Source organism: Heptranchias perlo, chromosome 10 (assembly GCF_035084215.1).
Source record: "Heptranchias perlo isolate sHepPer1 chromosome 10, sHepPer1.hap1, whole genome shotgun sequence".
In the NCBI taxonomy this organism is placed as follows: Eukaryota; Metazoa; Chordata; class Chondrichthyes; order Hexanchiformes; family Hexanchidae; genus Heptranchias; species Heptranchias perlo.
The window spans coordinates 50,685,366-50,705,025 of record NC_090334.1 but is presented as its reverse complement, the minus strand read 5'-3'; the positions used below and the strand labels follow the sequence as shown (position 1 = coordinate 50,705,025).

The window sequence follows — 19,660 nt, the reverse complement described above, 5'->3', positions numbered from 1 at the left end:
AAAATTGAACAAGGCCCAAAAACATAGAAATCGCAATTGCGGCGCCATTTTGCTAAATAATACACAAATATTCTATGTTTTAAAGAGATTTTTTACTTACGTTAATTTGTACTATAATTTGTACTGCCTCCTTCCAGACCATGCATAGTCTATTACTCTCGAGTTGAAGAACTCGCGTTCACTGAGAGAAGAGACCGACTCACCACAAGCATTGAGGGCCCAACTATACCAATGCTGAGCAAATTTTGATGTGGAGATGCCGGTGATGGACTGGGGTTGACAAATGTAAACAATCTTACAACACCAGGTTATAGTCCAACAATTTTATTTGAAAATCACAAGCTTTCGGAGGCTTCCTCCTTTGTCAGGTGAATGTGAGCAGGACTTTCCTGTGCACACACAAATTCCAGGCTCATAGTTCCTGTGAAACAAGTTTCTCCTTTTCTTTGGTCCTCTGTGCCGATTCTGAACGATGACCAACAAGTGGCGCTGCAACAACAGGAACAATCGCTCTCAGCACAGAATGACTCTGGGAGGAAGGCTAAAGCTGGTACAACTTTCCAGACTAATAGAGCCCAAGTTAAAACAAAAAAATGCGAGTGTTAGAGGCCGAGTCTCAGGAGTTTAAGTTGACTTTGAGGTTAAAAATACGTTGTTCAGATTCAAGAGTACTGTTTTTTTTTGCATTTTGATAAACGATTCCGGTTATTTGGTGGTGGGGGGGAGGGTGCAAAACATATCCAACAACCTCACTTGGTCAAACTTTAGTGTTAAATTAACCTAAACCTAATCAATTTAACGGATCACACATCGCATTCAGCCAGCATAAAAAAACTCGGTACTATTCACCAGATAAAGAGGGTAAAATCGTAAATTGAACCTTAGAAAGTAGTGAATTTGAATCTCAAGCCGTTTACAGCTCAGTTTTGAGTAGCTTATTCATGGACACAACTAAATTAACTACAGCAGAACCGCAGGCACTGGAAGAGCACGCCTGACTCATTATGATGATTTCTGCAATGTTCCGTTTTGAATTGCAATTGCAGTAATAAATCGCACAGCGAAATAAACCAGAAATTGTTGACAACTTCACAGATTCTGAGATCAATGTCCAAAAACATCCCGCGCTCGGTTTGAGGACTTTTCGAATAGGTCGTATTAACAATTCCCAGTTGTTTTGTTATTTGAAATGGCTACATGTGAAATTGTCGAGAGTGCCCGTTTGAAAGTAGACGATGGGAGTTTAAAGTTATTGCAGAGTTGTGCTATTTGAGCAGTTTACTGTTGTCAGTCACGGGAACTCCTTGACCGATCAGTGGTTTAAATCCATGTTGTGCTCCACCCACTCGAAGACACGCTGCCGCTTCCCCGAACCCACACAAACTTGAAACTCAAACTTATTCTTGTCCCCTTTAGGACATGGATGGTCTACGCATGTGGAAGCGCAAAATGAACAAATACCAATTGAGACTTTTCAGGGACATTTGAAAAAAAGGCGTTTAGTGACAATTGCATGTAATGATCAGACGATTCATTCAGTGGCATTTGTGCTGTTAATATGAATCCACACTTTCCAGCGGAGAGACGGGACTTGTCACAGTAAATTATTTGCTTTGGCCCCGATTTGATGTGTTTCTGTAATAACCGAAAGTGACTTTATCCAAAATGCCAGGGAACAAATCTCGTGCGTTGGAGCCGGAGTGCCGCAGTCTGACGGTAAGTAACGAGGCTGTGGGTGAGAGTTACTGTACTTGGGTCAAGGCTGAGTAAAGTTTCAGGCTGACGTTGGCTATGTTAAGTCTGAGATAGGTGTGCTGATTTGCTGTGTTTCAGATGGTGCAGTATAAGAGTACATTTAAAACCAAGAGGCGCATAGCGACATCACGACCCATGATGCATGTACCAATGCTCCCTAACGTCAAAGAATCAAAACCCTTATTCGGCTTGTTAACAAATAGCAACACTGCATTCTCCGGGAGTTTACAGTAACTCCGAATAACACAGCAACAGGTTCACTGGCATTAAACCAACTGAACTATTTTAAAGAAAATTGGAAGCAATGTTTAATGAGTGACTCCATGTGTATGTTAATATTACTTATCAGTTTGGTGGAGAGGTGACAGTTTAACATTGTTATATTTAACTGTTGTCCCCTTCCGTTTGATTTTCTATTTCACCTCCATGCCATTTAACACGTTAAAGTGCCCAGCACATCTCAAGACACTTCTCTCTCCCCATTTCTGATATGTTTGCAGGTGGTGGATGGGAGCCCAGGCAAGGAGTCGACGCTGCCCCTGGAGTCCGGTCTCAGGAAGAGATTTCAGGCAGCGGAGGAAGATTACTGTGGCAGTCGGCCCGCTCCCGAGGGAGCTGGAGCCGCCTCCGGGACGGAGTCTTATACCTTCGAGAAGGAAGAAAAAGGAGCCTGGTGTAAGAATTGCCAGCTCAAGCTGGCAGAGCTCAAACGACAAGCCCTGAAGCTCGTCATCCCTGGATCCATCAAGGTATGAGTTAAATAAACAGTCAATCTGTCCCCTGGCAAATTCCCTGTCTCTCCGAGTACCCCTTCCTTGGCTATCTTGTAATATTGGCATCTGGCTTAAGCCATGGTTTGTTTGAATTGGAACTATTTCATCGAGATCTGTTGCCCTCCTTTACAACCCATTTAAATTTTATTGCTGCACTCTTATTTACTAACGGCCCCATGTATTCATAGCCCGCAGACTGCAGACTGTGAGATGACGCGTTGGTTGCTGCTCAATGTGTGAGTCTGACTTTGCAGATCAGTGGACGAGTAAAACTGGAGCCTTGAACAAAACGCTCACAGTGGCTGCAGTGAGAGCGGTGGAACGGAGCCACATACTGACGAAATCTTTCAGCGTGAGCTGAACTGGCACCTCTTGCGGCAGAAGTGTTCCAAACTTGAGGGCATTGCCTCGCCACCCCCACCAGTGAGCACTGAACTCTTTATTTATGAGAGCTTTCCCACAGAGGTTAGAAACAGGTAAAGCCCTCCCCCTGCGCCTCAAACAAAAATACCCAATGACCCCTGGCGAGGCAGTTGGGGATGTTCGCAACACCAAGAATTCTCAACGGGGGAAGGAGAGTGACCTTGGCACGTCAGATACAAGTATTAAAAATGTAGGTGGTGTGCTGGGATTCAACTGACATTACCGCCGCGAGTACACGCTAAAAGGCGACCAGGCAACTCGAAGTTCCTTTGCTGCGATGTAGGTCTGATTGGATTGAAAGACTCCAATTTCCTGCTATCGATTTGCACTAATTGCGTTCACCCCTTGGCTGGTTGGTACATGTGATTGAAAGTGTAGGCAAGTTCAAAGGGGAGAAATATTTACTGCTTCCACCAATAGCAGAAACTTTCTTTACAACAGTTTACAGTTGAGGGGATATATTCAAAAACGTACATTATGCGGAAACAATAATATCCCCCTTCCCGTAGGACTTTCAATAATTGAGATCCGTAAAAGGAAATGAAACTCTACCGAACGTTACCTGCACTGAAACGACCTTGTGTAATTGCCATGCCCATAAATTATGGTCTTCAGACGTTTATTGTGCCCTATTTCATGACACAGGATCAGGTTTTGATTTTGTCTGCGCTGAAGATCTTGTACGTATCTTAAGTTTCATTTGTTAAGTCTAAATGTCCTGTCTACCGTTCTGCCATTAACTGTCAATGCGGGTTACCTATTTCCATTGTCCAGTATGCAGACTCCACTGACTTCTCTACCTGTGCACAATGAGCAAATTCTTCTCAATTATAATCGAGGCTTTATCTGTCCATGTCACTCTAGTCATGAGACTCTAGTCATGGGAAAAAAAGCACATTCTGGAAAGGCGGTGGTTCACAAGCAGGTGTCCAGGTGAGGAGACCTTTCTCTCAAGGCCACTCTGTGTGGTCTCTTCTTGTTTGGTGGTGGAGTAGGGCAGGGTTTGAATGATACATTTGGCCTTTATTTCCAAAACACATCACAATATTGTTTTCATTTTCACAATGAAAGGAATCTAGTGTCCAACCTTCAATGGTAGGATATTTGGATTCAAACAACGTTTTTATTGTACTTTTGATAAAGATGTAAAGCAATTCTGTATGTGGTCTGATGCACAGTTTGGGAATATGACTGATCACAGATCTAACTTGGGAAAATACATTTCTGTAGACTTTATATCCTGTTTTGAATTCGCAGCAATACACATATTGTCTTTTGACAGTTAAAGTTCAGATGCAGTGAAATAAGACAATTAGCCCTTTTTAACTGAGAGGCCTATTCTCTAATGTTTACATAGGGTTCCAGCTGATTTTGCTTTGTTCTTAGGTTTAACAGTCCAAATATTCTCCACAAATAAGCTTTTACTATGGTGTGGTTTAAAACTATCCATTCAACTTCGAATGAGGTGGAATTTAAGAGTCTGTAATAACGTATACACCAATAATCTAGCTATTTCTCCTAACAAATTAAAGGTTGAATGGCTTTGCTTTGTTTGCCATAATAATCATGGGATCTTTCAACGACAGCTTTGAAAATACCTTATACCTGGTTCGGAATACTCTTTGGTGCTGGTGGGTGGGTATGTGGGTGGGGGTGGTTTGAAGAAGGTCTGCATTCTGTCCTATGACAGGTCACTGAAAAGACCCTATTCTCCAATTTTCATTACTTGTGACAAGTTTTTCAATTCATTGCCCATCACAAAATAGACCATTAAGTCTTATAAAGACATATTCTTGTGGGTAGCATCAAATAGTTGTTCGTAAAGAAGAGCTCATCCTAAATGTTAAGCACTGGCCTAATATGATGATGTGAAACTTTAGAATAACTGGGGTCCAATTCCTTGAACTGTTTAGGAACATTTTTGAAATGAATAAAGTTTATAGATTTAAAGTTCACTGTAAGTAATGCTCCCAATTAGATTAAAGTTTTAGCATTTTGATAATTTTGTTACTCCTGGATAATACAAATGAGCACCAATTTCACATATACATTTGCCCACAATCTATTACTGATAACAAAATCAGTGGTGGGTTATAAAGGCTTGTGCAGTGTAATAAAGATGGTTGATGACAAACCTAGTTAAGATGTGGTAGGATGATTAAGTTGGGAATCAGTTTACAATCAAGAGTTGAACTTCCGGATCTCCATGTAGCTGGAGAGGGAATTAAGTTGTACTTTTCTTCTGTCACTTGTGCATTGCTTATTCATGTCCACTGATTTATTGCTCTGCATAGAGAGCTAGTAACATCAACATATGTCAATACCTGTAGTGGTTTAGTGAAATTGTCCTTTCAATAAGCGGGTTGTTTTCTATTGACCTAATGTAGATGGTATGATTTTGAAGGGATATAATTGGGATGCAAAGTTTTACATAGGTCAGCAAAAACTCTAGCAGATAATAGTGAAAATCAGTTTTGACAAATTGCAACTGTAAGCTGTTATGGAATTTTCTGTCTACTTTTGACTGCAGGAAATTCCATATGGGAATAAATCAATGACTGGAATTTAAATTAGTGCTTTGATCAAAGCTGCATGAAAACAGTAACAATGATAATTATGTACAATACAGAGTTTCAAACACAACTGTGATTAAAGGCTATATCTCTCACATTTAGTTTTCTTCAAAATTATTACAACTCTATTTTACTTAACCCTCTAAGCATTCCAGTTCATTTTTTTTGCCAAATGTATTTTCCACTAGTGTGTATTTCACCCTCATGCATTTTCCCTCAGAGAGGGTGTAGGTGGGAGAGTCCAGGTCATGGACTTCTTTCTGATCACTACCAATATTGCCCTGTAATCTGCAAAGATGTACACATGCTTTTAGTTGGGATAGACAATACCTACAGAAGTTGTTCTCTTTCCTGAGGTGGAGCATTTTGAGAAAGATTGCATCCAGTGGCCTCGTAGAAAATGGACTAAATGCACCCCAACTGTAGCAGGCAGATTCAAGTGACATCCAACAGTGGAATTAATTCATTAGCATCTGGTTGGGAAGTTAGACTTGTTAGCATTCAGAACTGTGTATCTAAATTTTTCGGATCAGACCATCCAAATCTATTTTACATTAGGCAATGGTTAACTTGTACATTTTTGCACAACATTTTTGTACAATAATGCATAACATTTCTAAAGACCCAATCGGCTCAATGTGCATAATATGGGAAATCTGGGACTGTCATTTTAGTTGTTATAGAGTATTTAATTTTTGTTGCTGTTACTCCAGACAGGATTTGGATTTTTTTTAAAGTTATGGGTAGTATTGTTAAGTTTAAAATAAGCCAAGTTTGGAATCTGGTACATTTTGGTCAGTTTGTTGGAATATTTTGAACGATGATTTACTGAGGTAGTGGCAAAATTGCAAGTTAAATGTGGATGAGGAAGGCTGTTCAGCCCATTTTAGCTCTTCCATCCATCCCTTCATCATGGCATTTAAAAGTTTCCTAAATTATTGCAGGATCTTTGCCTCCACTACCAACCCAGAAGTCCATTCTTTGTGTTGATGACTATTTATGTGAAGAAGAATTTACAGATGCCAGTCCTGTGTATGGGCAGGCAGCAAACTCCTGGAGGCTCCAAAATAAGTTATTTTTTCAGGGCCAGCAGGATGAGCATTGGGGCTGGTGACATTCTGGCTGCTGTTTCTGAATAGCAGCCAGAAGGCCCCAAAACCAATGACCATTATTGCTGTTGCAGGTGTCTCCTCTTCCACTTTATAGTAGGAACCCTTTTGAAAGGATATTCCTAAGTTGGGGTGGCATTGGAGAGATTATAATGACCTGAACCCACAAATATGGACAGGTTCAGATCTCATTGGGTGGACCGCACATTGACTGTGGTCCACCTCACTTCTACTCCAGCTGAGGCATGGGGGGGGGGCAGAGGAAAATCGGCCCCATTTTGCCTCAGTTGTCTTGTAATTCCTGATCTGCAGATGATATCCCTGGATGTGCCTGTGGCACAAAATGGTAACATGCAGATTGGTCTCTCTTAGTGATTGGTTATAGAGTGGCGTTGACATTGGCTTGTTCTTTTTATTGAAGATAATGCTGGCATAGGAAGCTAGAAGAAAGGAAGACATAAATGAACCATAAAATACCAGCATGATTGTTACAGGAATCATTTAGTTGTGTTCAAACACCAGTAGGAATGGTATATTATATATATATATATATATATATATATATATATATATATATTGGCATGCTACTAAATAAGTCTTCACATTGCAACATTTATATGTGATGGAAACATATTTCATTTTATCACTTTTGTGTCTTAGTCAGCCCTGAAACACCTTGGGCATAAATATGCCCCAACATTTTTCCTTCTGCAAATCAAAGTATTTTGCCCTCAGCTAGCATGACTTATCCAAACTGAGCATATTGGTGTTATTCAAAACAAATTCAGACTTCACTGCAAATTGCAAATGTAGAATTTATTTTTTAGAAGTATTCAGAACAATGACCTATTTGTCTAAGCACTCTGTAGTAGCAATGCTAATGCCATATGTAAATCCCAAGGAAAGTTAGATGGGAATCTGCCATTACAGTGTGTCACAGTTTTAGAGACAGGTGCAATTAAAGTCTTTATTAAACTTTCACCAGTTGCCTTAGGTCACATGGAATAATATATTCTTCAGAAGTTCACATAATGAGCAAAGAATGCTTTCTCCTAGATCATTAAAATGTAACTCAACCTTTGTAGCTAGGTAGAACATCTAATTTAAGGCTGAGATTGTTCTGATTTCATTTATCACTGAAATTGATGATATAGTCCTGTGGATATTAGATTTATTCATTAATTTCTTATGGATTTTACAAACAAAGGACACAGTGAAATAAATTACAATTTGTTCAAGGCATTTACAATCCATATGTTTAATTAACTACACAGTAAAATAAATGAAAAGTTTCAGAATCATTTCCAACCTGCAAAATTGGAGGCAAAAGAAATAAAGCTGTTGAAAAAAATGGAGTTTTCACCAATGGCTTTGGCCAACATTTTTTCACCATCCTGCCTTTCCTAATGTTGGGGAGCTATCATCAAAGTTATTTTGAGGGGGAGGAGGAATAGTTTAATGATTTTTCTCCTTGTACTGCCTATGAAATCTGGTGTGCAAATGTCCAGCCAACAGCTACTCTTAACACAGAGATAAAGAAGTTACATTTATTAAAAGAAAGAGCAGCAGGGCTGCACGTTGGAGCACTAGTGGACACCATGCTGGTTCAATCCTCCACTCAACTCAGCTTGCAACTGAGCCGTGTTGCACACTGATGTGCTGAACATAGTCACGATGACCATATTGAGGGGAGGGAGGAGAGAAAGGAAAGCGATAACTGGTAGAGATGTCACTGGATAATGATTGTGCACCTTAGCTGTTAGGCAAATAACAGCACATGAGTTGTTTTGGGAGCAGGCTTTCTCCCCTTCCTTTTGGTTTGGACATTATCTACGTAAGGTGGTGGGAGGGGGTTGGGGGGATGTGGAAATAAAGCCTTGAAGGCATGTGCCCTTTATTGGAGGCTAAGTGCAGGTGAAGAAAAGACTAGATTAGATTCAAAAAGTGCTTCTGCCCTGAGAGAAGTAAAAGCATAAAAACACTTTCCTAGTGCAGTTACCTGATTGCACGGGTTCTGTAATATCTGTTGATGTTTAACTTAATTTGTCTGCTAATTGAAATTGATTACAAATGACGGCAGGTTGGAATTGAAAATATACTTTGTCCCGCTCCATCTGACGTATTAAGCATTTGCAGCTATGGTTGGAATAATTCTAACATGATATAAGGGGAAAATGAGTAGAGAGTCCTTGAGACCCTTTACATCAAATTTCATGCTGATGTTCTGCATTTATAAGCTGCAGCAACCTATAACCTTTTGTATTCTTATTGGTACCCCAGTGACCTTTTCTAAGGTTGCTTTTGTATTCAAGTATAGGGTTTCAAAACCCTGACCAGAAGCAAAACAGGTGGAAGGGAATTTTGTTAGCTGAAGGTGGTTGTGAGATTGGGATAACTAAATCACAGCAACCTGACACAGTAGAACTGTGAAATGTGAGCTCAAATAGTAAAACAGATCCAAGTCAAAGCGATAATGTTTCCTAATGATTCTGCATGGTAATTACCCAAACAACACGCCTGCACTGAGAAATATGCATCTTTTTCATGCTTAGGAAGTCTTGCATGTCTGTGCTAAGTAAGGCCACAAAAAGTGATTTAAACATCTATACATTGTATAAAACATTATTTAAAAAAATGTAAAGGAGTCTTTTCCTATGAAGGCTTCATGAGAGATTCACTGTTGGGATGCTTATAAAGAGACATGTTAAGAAGCTGGATTAAACACTCACAGTTAAAATGATAAAATTGCTGAAGCATCTTCTGTTAATGATAATCTCTACTGTCCTTAGTGCAGCTTCTCACTCTGTCAGGCTTAGAATATCCTCCAGCCAGTTTCTCAAACGATGTAATCAGCACTCAGTGTGCGCATAAAAATATATGCTTTTTAAGTGAGCAGAATTAGTAGAAAAAAATAACAAAACAGAATTTTTAAAGTTATATAACTCTTTGAAAGTGTCTGGTTATTAAACTCTGTTCATGGCAAAGCTCAGAGTGGTAAATGATTTACAAATTTATTTCCACCATGCATCTTATTGGAATCTACCTTTTCCTGTGCTGTGGGATTCCCTATTTTATTATAGGGACTACAACATGAAATGCAGACAGGGCTTGTGCTTCTGCAAGGAATGACCAGTTCTCATATTTTATCATTTCTTTCCCCATTGCTAGCTCTATGTTGCCACCATATCTGTTGTCATGGCTACCTGGTGGGCAAATGTTTGGGATGGTACAGTAATTAGGTATACAAAGCAAGAAGGTCCAAATATTAGTCCCTAGTCTGTGCTGAGTTGGCTGATCTCAACTGGAGCTCTGTAATTGGTCTCAGTGCCCATAGACTAGGAAGGGAAAAATCAGCTGGGGTTCCCATTCCTGATCATTATCCAGGAAAGTTCCCATGTGTGGATCAATGCATGCAAACCCACGCTCCTTTTTCTCTATGAACAATCACTTCCTTAAACTCCTCTTCCTCCACCCTCATCTCAAACACCAAGTGCAAGGAGCTCATGGATTCCTCATCATCAAGGTTAAGGCTATCTGTGTAGCTGGCTTTACACCTATTTCCCCCATTAGCCCCAGCTCTTTCACCCCCAGTTTCTGACCTACTGTAGCCTCAACCTCTGTGTCTCTGCGACCTCATTCCCTAAAAAACCACACCCCTTCCTCTCCAAGTTCATCTCATCTAAAAGACCCATCTCTTACTCCCCTTGATCCTCTTCCCATTCAACTCCTGACTGCCCAACTCTTCTTCCTGGCTCCCATGATAGCTAACATTGCCAATGGTTCGCTTTCCTTTGAAACTGCTGCTTTAATCCCCCCCCAATCTTCAAAAAAAGAATACTAGGCTAGGAGGATGAGATCCCCCAAAGCTTAACATTTAAAATCCTCATTCTTGTCTTTAAATCCATCCATGCTTACCCTATCTCCTCCATCCCTATATCCCCTCCTGAACACTCCATTCCTCGGTCTCTGGCCTTATGTGCATCCTCCCTTCCTTCGCCCGTTATTGATGGCAGAGCATACAGCTGCCAGAGTCCTACTCTCTGGAATTCCCTCCCTAAAGTTCTTCACCTTTCCATTTCTCTCTCTTTTAAAAACCTTTTAAAACCGATCTCTTTAACCAAACTTTCGGTCACCCCCTCCTATGCTAACCCTTCCACTGTTTTCCTTAATATCTATCTTTGAAGTGCCTTAAATTCAGTTTAAAGGCACTGTATAAATGCTCATTATCGTTATTGTTGTTACAAACCTTAAAAGATAGGACATGCATTTATATAGCGCCTTTCACATCCTCAGGACATCCCAAAGCACTTCATGTGTAGACAAACACAGCAGCCAATTTGCACACAACAAGGTCCCACAAACAGAAATGAGATAAATGAACAGATAATCTGTATTAGTGATGTTGGTTGAGGGACAAATATTGGGCAGGACATCAGGCAGACTCCCCTGCTCTTCATTGAATAATGCCATGGGATCTTTCACATCTACTCGAGGGGGCAGACAGGGTTTCAGTTCCACGTCTCATCCAATAGAAGGCATCTCTGACAGGGAGCACTCCTTCAGTACTGCACTGAAGTATCAGCCTAGATTATGTGCTCCAGTCTTTGGAGAGATGAGAGTGCTACCACAGAGCCGAGGCTGACACCATCTACTTACTAACAATAGTTACTTTTCAGGAACAGACAGAAACACAGCTTGCACTTGCCAAACAACTTGCCTGAAGAAAGAGAAGCTTTCAAATCATTGTCTGTATTCTGCTTGCTGAAAACACAGCAATCATTTCTAAAATGGTCCCTGTGTCACATAACTGAAGTGGAATAAAGCTACGGTTAATGTTTTATCTCTCAAGAGGGTTGGCAGTTCCCAGCTAAAAAGCAAATGACTACAACAGCACTGGTGCAGGCTAGGAGAGAATGCACAAAATTTAGTGGGTGGGAGAAAGGCACAAGTTTTTATTGTGAACTGGGATCAGTGTAAATAACTTTACACCCATTACATTTTTACAGTTAAAAAAACCCACAGTTGGACTTGATTCTGTATATTGACTGAGGGGGAGTATCTTTTGTACACCAAATATTGTATTCTGTTATATAAGTGGGCAGTCTTTTTAAAAAAATCTGACAATAGCATAAATTAATTAATTAAAAATACAGCACATGCACCTACATTCATCACCAGTGAAGAACCTCTAGATAACTTCCAGATAGTACAGATGATATCTATAAAATGTTGTGTAAAACAGAAAAGTGTTAGAAATACATAGTGGGTAAGTCAATATTTGAAAGAGAAGGAATGGGTGTAACACACATCTCTATATCAGAAGTTTGTGCGTTTGAGTTGCTATGTTTGTCTGCATAACAGCATTCACTGCATTTTAAAGTAATTCATTGTAGATGAAGCACTGCGAGATGATTCTGACAGCTAAATGCAAGACAGAAGAAGGTACAGTCCTGCATGTGACCAAAAAAGTTAAGTGGTTTTTCTTTCCATTATGGGACCAGAAGGAGCAGGAAAGCTTAAGCCACCCCCTGCATGGGTGGGTGGGCTCCGTGCCGTGTGATTTTCCGCTGCTTCCCGCTGACTTCCCACCTGGATATGGAGCAGTGGCGTGTTAATGAGGTTCGGGAGCTGAATTCGTCTGGCCCTGATTTATGCAGCAGCGGGTGAGTTTCCAACTCACTTCACCACACACTTGCCCAAAACCTGCCCAGAGTTCAAATCAGGGCTTTACCTTTTTCAGTCTCTTCTGGGGCAGATCCTCTTCTGTCATGAATTAGCCTAGCATCTTTTCCACTCAGGCCTGAGTTAAAATTGCAGTTGGGTTGAGGTACTGTAGAACTGTTGCTGCCTGTGGAACTGTACAGGAGAGGAGGAGCTAAGAGAAAAAAAGTCAAGGGGAATTGAGCGAGGAACAAAATGCTAGATCACTTTAATTTCTATCAGTCTTTCTCTTTGTCTTGTACGTAGCATCACTTCCTAAACAACCTCTAAACATTAATGTTGATGACTGCACAGCGTACAGTTCCATTCAAAACCCCTCAGAAAATGAAGCAGTCCGTGCTCGAATGCAGCAAGATCTGGACAACATCCAGGCTTGGGCTGATAAGTGGCAAGTAACATTCATGCCAGACAAGTGCCAGGCAATGACCATCTCCAACAAGAAAGAGTCTAACCACCTCCCCTTGACATTTAACGGCATCACCATTGCCAAATCCCCCACCATCAACATCCTGGGGGATACCATTGACCAGAAACGTAACTGGACCAGCCACATAAATACTGTGGCTACAAGAGCAGTGGCTGGGTATTCTGTGGCAGGTGACTCACCTCCTGACTCCCCAAAGCCTTTCTATCATCTAGAAGGTACAAGTCAGGAGTGTAATGGAATATTCTCCACTTGCCTGGATGAGTGCAGCTCCAACAACGCTCAAGAAGCTCGACAACATCCAGGACAAAGCAGCCTGCTTGATTGTCACCCCATCCAACACCTTAAACATTCACTCCCACCACCACCGGTGCACCATGGCTGCAGTGTGTACCATCTACAAGATGCACTGCAACAACTCGCCAAGGCTTCTTTGAAAGCACTTCCCAAACCCGCGACCTCTACCACCTAGAAGGACAAGGGCAGCAGGCACATGGGAACACTACCACCTGTATGTTCCCCTCCAAGTCACACACCATCCTGACTTCATCATGGGGTCAAAATCCTGGAACTCCCTACCTAACAGCACTGTGGGAGTAACTTCACCACATGGACGGCAGCGGTTCAAGAAGGCGGCTCACCACCATCTTCTCAAGGGCAATTAGGAATGGGTAATAAATGCTGGCGTTGCCAGCGATGCCCACATCCCATGAATGAATAATAAAAAAAATACATTATCATTTGATAATAGACCATGGTAAAAAATTGATGGAAAGAATCATGTGCTTACAGCATTTCCAGTACTAAAGCACAAGTAGGGTGGTTCATGTTCAGTCAACAGTAGGCTTGCTGTAAGTGAGCTTTAGTTTCTTGATCCTTGAATAGGGTTCCCTAAAGACAAAGTCAGCTATTTGGTCACTGCCCGAATAGCACAAAGCAAAATATGAAGTGGGAAGTAAGACAGACATTTGACCTTACATGTGGTGCTTGCTGCAAACAGCATAAGGAAATTACTCTTCGGTCTGGGATGCATCACAGGAACTAAACTGACTTATGCATTTTGAGTGATAGCTGGTTTGTCATGATAACAGCTCTTGAAATGAGCATTTGCCAAAAAGGGGACGGGATATATGGTTTTCTCATTATCTGGTGACATGGAATAATTCTTGTGGTAGCCAGCTTGTGAAGCAATGATCCATATTTATGTTGAACTTTAATGTCCTTAATAGTGGTTGAGTTGTCAGTCACAACATCACGCACCTGCCAATTATCTCCAAAACTAGTGCCAACTGCCAGCCTTTCATCTGTAAAACACCATCTGATACTAATACTGCACATATTACTGAGAGAAAAAAGCTTATTCTAGACAAGGAAGTCTTGATTACACAAAATTAAAATGCTGTTTGTAGATAGACATAATTTAAAGATGTACTCATAAAAGTTTTATCAACAAAACCATTTTGTTGAGGTATCAGAGAGGTGCTGGAGAGGAGTATGAGGGTAGAAAATCAGAGAGAAAATTGGAGGAGAAAAATATTTTTTAAGGGAGTCTGGGATAAGAATTTCTCACCATTGCATGAGGGAACGTTCTTCTGAGTCACATTTTTTGAGGCAAAATAAAATGTTAAAGAATTCCAAAACCCTAGCACTGACAAAAAAGCCATATGGTTTAAAGATATCACTAAATCCTGTCAAGCCACAGAAAACTTAAAATAACTACAGATTAAAAAATAAAAATAGTTGATAAGAACAGCTCAGCAGAGTCATCTGGAGGGCTTCTGATGTTACCTTAAAATCACTCGAGCATCAGCTCATGGTTTTCATGTGTAATCTAAACTCCTCCATTGTGTTACTGCCTTGTAATTACGTCCTACCAATACATTACTTCAGGGTACAAAATTATATTTTGTTGGGGTTCACTAAGTGAGGAGAGAGAGACTGGAATACAAAATTATCAAGATGCCAATTATTAAATACAATACTAAGCTCAGCAGTGGAAGTACATATTAATGAACAGTTCAAAATATTTTCTTATGCTTGAGGCTGTGCTAATTAAGCAGAACAGGCAAATAAACACAAGGTGTGAAATTAATTCCATCAGAGGTTTATATTTATCAGGGATTTTTCAAATCAATGCACATCTGAAAACTAAGTACTGGAAATCCAATAAGTTTGTCCCCAAGTGCTCCATAGGTGCAAGTCTTCAATATTCTACTCTATATATAGCAAGGGTTTTCAATGTCAATTAAAGTATTTTAATGGTAGATTTATATTTTATCTTATCGAGAATGATAAACAGAGGTCCTTCGATGACTCATTGTCAATGAAGTTTCAATTTAGATGGATACGTTTTCTGGAGAAGAGCCAAAGTAATTGTAATTTATCTTGTTTAGTACATCCAACTAATTTCTCTCACTGCAACCTGGGAACTGAAATAGAATTTATCTTTATTTTTATTATTAAGTCTCATCCATGTAGATTGATGTGAGAACATTATAGGAGGTTTCCTGCTTCATAGTGGGAAATTGCACACCCTCAGCCTGTGATTTTTCATCCATTAAAATTAATGGACAGAAATCATGGGCTGAGATTGCGGAATTTCATGATATGCATTCCCAGCATGCATCAGGAGGGCCAAAATGGAGAATCTTCCCTTTTGTAGTTAAAGTCTAGCCTTTCTAAATTATTACTTTATTTATAAGATTTACAGCTTGTTCCATAAGAACCCATAAATTATTTTAAAATCTTTATGACTATTTAATTGGATATCTTATAACTTGGTAAGTGGTTCTAACTCATTAGGTTTAACACATCACACTAAATCTTCTTTATTTTAACTGATTGAAATTTATTTCACTAATATCTGATGTATGCCAAAAAATAATACTTTTGTTCCTGGTTACTGACTCTACTTGGGAACCATGTTAGTTTTTTTCTACCAGTGCCCACAATCGGGCACAGAGTCAAAATGATTCTGAAATGTAAATGTTGGAACTAACAGAAATGAAGTACCTTTTCCTGATTTCTGATATGATTAAGAAACCTAGTTACTCATGAAAAATATATTAATCTGAGATTGGAAAGGAGCACAATAGGGAAAGAGTGCAGCAGAGCATGAGGCCAGAAACTGGAGTGGGGAGGGAGTGCAGAGTGGGCCTTAAGGACCAAAGGTGGAAGGCAGATTCGAAACAGAACATGACACAAGGTGTGGGGTAGCTTGTGTGATGCTGGTTTCTTTGTATTTGGGGCCAGGGGAGTGTTGCTGATATCTGAGTGAGGGTTACAGCAGTGTGCTGCAGTGGATGGTAGCATGAACTATGAGCGAGCTTTCAAGATCAATCAGTGTCCGAATTGGCATATAAGCTGGTTTCCAGAGCACTGAACCTGCTACTTCTGCACTTTAAGTTTTAGAAGCAGCAGGAGCATTGCTCAGCTGAACCAGTTGTCCCAAAGTCAAGCAAGCCGATCAGCCCATTTAAAACTTGCAATCTGCAGTATCCTGCTGTGCCTGGGCTTAGAGCCTGGAGAATAGGGGGAGTATAGCCTGAAGCTGCAACGAGTGACGCTGCACCTAAAAGTACTGTGAGAGAGGGATGGAAGTTGGAGCACTGGGAGTGGACCTCAGTTGGACAGAGGAAAGAAGCGGAGGCGGAGCTAGAGCATTCAAAGTTGCGCTGGGAGGAAGCAGAGCTTGAGCGTTTGGGGTGGGTATGAGAGAGAGAGGAAGGGAGCAGTGCAGAGCTGGAGCACTCAGAGCAGGTATGTAAGGGAGCAAACTAGAGTGAGTAGATGGTGGATAGAATGGGCAAAATGCCCAGGTTAGAGGATTAACAAAGGAAGGGATAGGGAACTGTTATGGTCTCTAAAAAGTGTTGACATTCTTTTCAATTATCTGATTGGTTCCTGATGTCACAAGATTAGTCTGTGATGTCATGTATGTTATAAACTGGATGGCCAGGTGAAGGATTGAATACTCAAGCCTGGTCTTTAGTTGCTTCCAAGCCTTTATTCACACAGCTCAACATTACACACCCTCCTATAAATGGATACAGGAGAGTGCCCAATTAATACCCATCACCTGAACACAATTAACACTAATTGATATAAATCACATATATACAATTAACAGATTCCCTTCTCTCTTTTATAAAAATTTTATTTAAATTAAACTTTACATATACAGAAAAATTAAAAACTTCCATATTTTGTACAATTTATACTATTTAAAGCATTATATTGTGAGGTGACCCTTCTCCAGGACCCCTAATAATTTCTTCATACATGTACCTCTTTTAGTAAAACAATCTGACAGTTGATGGCTTGAATCCACCCATTTAATTTTAGAGATTTCCTTTCTGTCCATCATTTGTTTCAAGCCAGCAAGGTCAATCCGTATTTTTTTCTCACTCACATTTTTCATAGAGTGTACATTATCCCACAATGAACGATAGTATACCCAGTATATATGTAGACAATCTTCAGTACTCCCATTGTACAGGATGTTGCTCAAGATATTTGCCAAATAGAATCCCATATCCACTGCGTTGACAAGAGCCAATGTTTCAGCAGCTCGAGTACTTTTAACATCCCTTTTTTTTCTTAGTTCCTAAGCTAAAGGACAACATTTCTGATTCTCACCCATAAGAAACACTATGAAACCAGCTGCACTAGAATATCCATCAGGAAGATTGGCACGTGAAGCATTGCTAAAGAAAACTAGCTTAATTTTCTTTGGGTCACCTAAGGATGGGAACTTAAGAAAGCATTTATCTATATTTAATTTTCGTAATGTTTTATTTGCCCTTAAAAACATTCTCAACTATGGGATGTTTTCATTGAAGTACTTAACTCCAACACATCAAAACTAACATCTTATCTAATCTGAGTGCACAACCAGTTCAACTGACCAATCAAGCTTTTGTAATTGCTCTGTCTCTTCTTCAGATCATCATTCTGTGATGACCTAGTACGATTCACCAGGATGGAAGTAACATTCTCTAAATAGGACTGTTAATTTAAAGTTATACCAGACCCACTCTGCTTAATATCTAAAGCCCCACAAGCCTGATTCCCAATTTTAAATTCTACTCTAATCTTATTAATGACGAGTTTCTCAAATTCCACAGTGTCACCCCATAAGAAATCATCAACATGTATCATGAAAATGCCTGAAAGTTTTCCGTTATGGTACTAATAAAACAATGCAGGATCTGCTTTTAGTTGAACACAACCTATTTTCAGCAAAACTGATCTTACTGAAAAATACCATACCCCAGAAGCATCATTCAGGCAATAGATGCATTTGTTTAGTTTCCATAGTTTTTCTTCCGCATCTGCTGCATCTTTAGACGCTTTCAGAAACACGTCTCTGAAAAGTATCGCCCTGCAGAAATGCGGCTTTTATGTCAATTGACCTTTACCCCCATGAATATGTTGCCAAAAGATTCTTAAGATTACATTTCTATCACCCAGTTTCTCTTCAAAACCCCTAGCTACCAACCTCACTTTAACCTTATAAGTCTCATCTGCAAGGACTTTTTCAATACAAACCCATCTGTGCGGCAAAGCTGGTTGACCCTTACCTGTTACCTCAGAATAAGCTCCAAGTTCTTTCCAACTATCTAACTCCCTATGTTTTGCCTCTCTTACTCATTTATTCTCAAGTTTATTGGCAACCACCAAAACTTCACGATCATGAGGACTTCTGCTTCTAGTTCTGTTATGTGACTGTTCTGTGGTCTTTGTTTCATTGTCTGACCTCATCAAGCTACGTCTTTTAATTCTACTTATATATCTGTAGGGACTGCTACTGCGAAATCTCCCTCTTTCATCTGTAGTTCGTGATCGTTTTCTGATGTGAGATTCACTTCTGGACTCTCTATCACTACTTGTACTCCGCTTTCGTACTCTCCACTCTTTTACCCCATTCTGCCAGTCCATGGACCTTGCTTCTTGGCCATCATCCTGAACATTCAACCAGTATTTAAACCTATCAGTAGCTTTGCCTGCATGTCCCAAAATTGTTGCATCCCTTCATTCATTAGATCTTTCTGGAACGTATGCCACCCATGTACCCATTTTGGGTCATTGTTCTGTGGATGTGATAGCTCGGTCATGTGTTTCTTGATCACTGACATTACCACTGTCCAGCCCTTCATCTATCTCAGTCTATTCCTCAGGAACCTCATCAAAAAAATCATGAACATTTGAGGCACAAGGTGCCTCGTTTACTTCTATCATCTGCTCAGATTCCGAGATTTTATAATTAATCGTGAGGAATGAACCGTAACAGTTTAATTACCACATTGGACAAGTACTGTCTTACCATAGTGACCTATTATCTTACCAGGGCCTTTCCATTCCCTACGACCCTCTCTTTTATAATATACCAAATCTCCTGAATTGAACTCCGTCTCAGATGGTCTAATAGTATGCCTCAGTGCTCTACAAATTTGCTTTGATACCTCAGCCTTGATAAAAGCCTGTCGCCCTGCATGCATAGCATTTAAATGCTCAGAAAAAATGGCACTAATTGTAGTACCTTCTAGAGCAGGAGGATTATCACAAAGAACAGAAGGCAGTTTAGGATTGCGCCCATAGACTAGTTGGTATGGACTATATCCTCCAACCATTTGAAGAGAATTCTTTGCATGAACTGCCCATGCTCGGGTAGTTGACAATTTACACTCTGTTTGATCAGCCAAAATTATATGCACCATGCTATAAATCACAGCATGATTCATTTCACAAAGACCATTGCTAAAAGGGCTCTCAGCTGTTGTATTCATGACAATTATATTCATGTTCTCACACATATCTCTGAACGCTGAGTTGGCGAATTCATCTCTATTATTGTCAAAAACTTTGCTGGTGTCCCAAGTC

The 19,660-nt window shown here is 40.2% G+C and overlaps 1 protein-coding gene across 3 annotated transcripts in view; it reads left to right on the top strand.

The window, feature by feature from the left end:
* Positions 1-1,423: 1,423 nt before the first annotated feature.
* Positions 1,424-19,660, top strand: part of kif26ab (kinesin family member 26Ab) — a 176,284-nt gene continuing 158,047 nt past the window's right edge. For all 3 annotated transcript variants that reach the window (XM_067991715.1, XM_067991714.1, XM_067991716.1), the window contains exons 1-2: positions 1,424-1,716; positions 2,256-2,504. In XM_067991715.1, the coding sequence (XP_067847816.1) occupies positions 1,666-1,716; positions 2,256-2,504 (300 nt within the window). In that variant the 5' untranslated portion in view covers positions 1,424-1,665. The remainder of the gene's footprint in view (positions 1,717-2,255; positions 2,505-19,660) is intronic.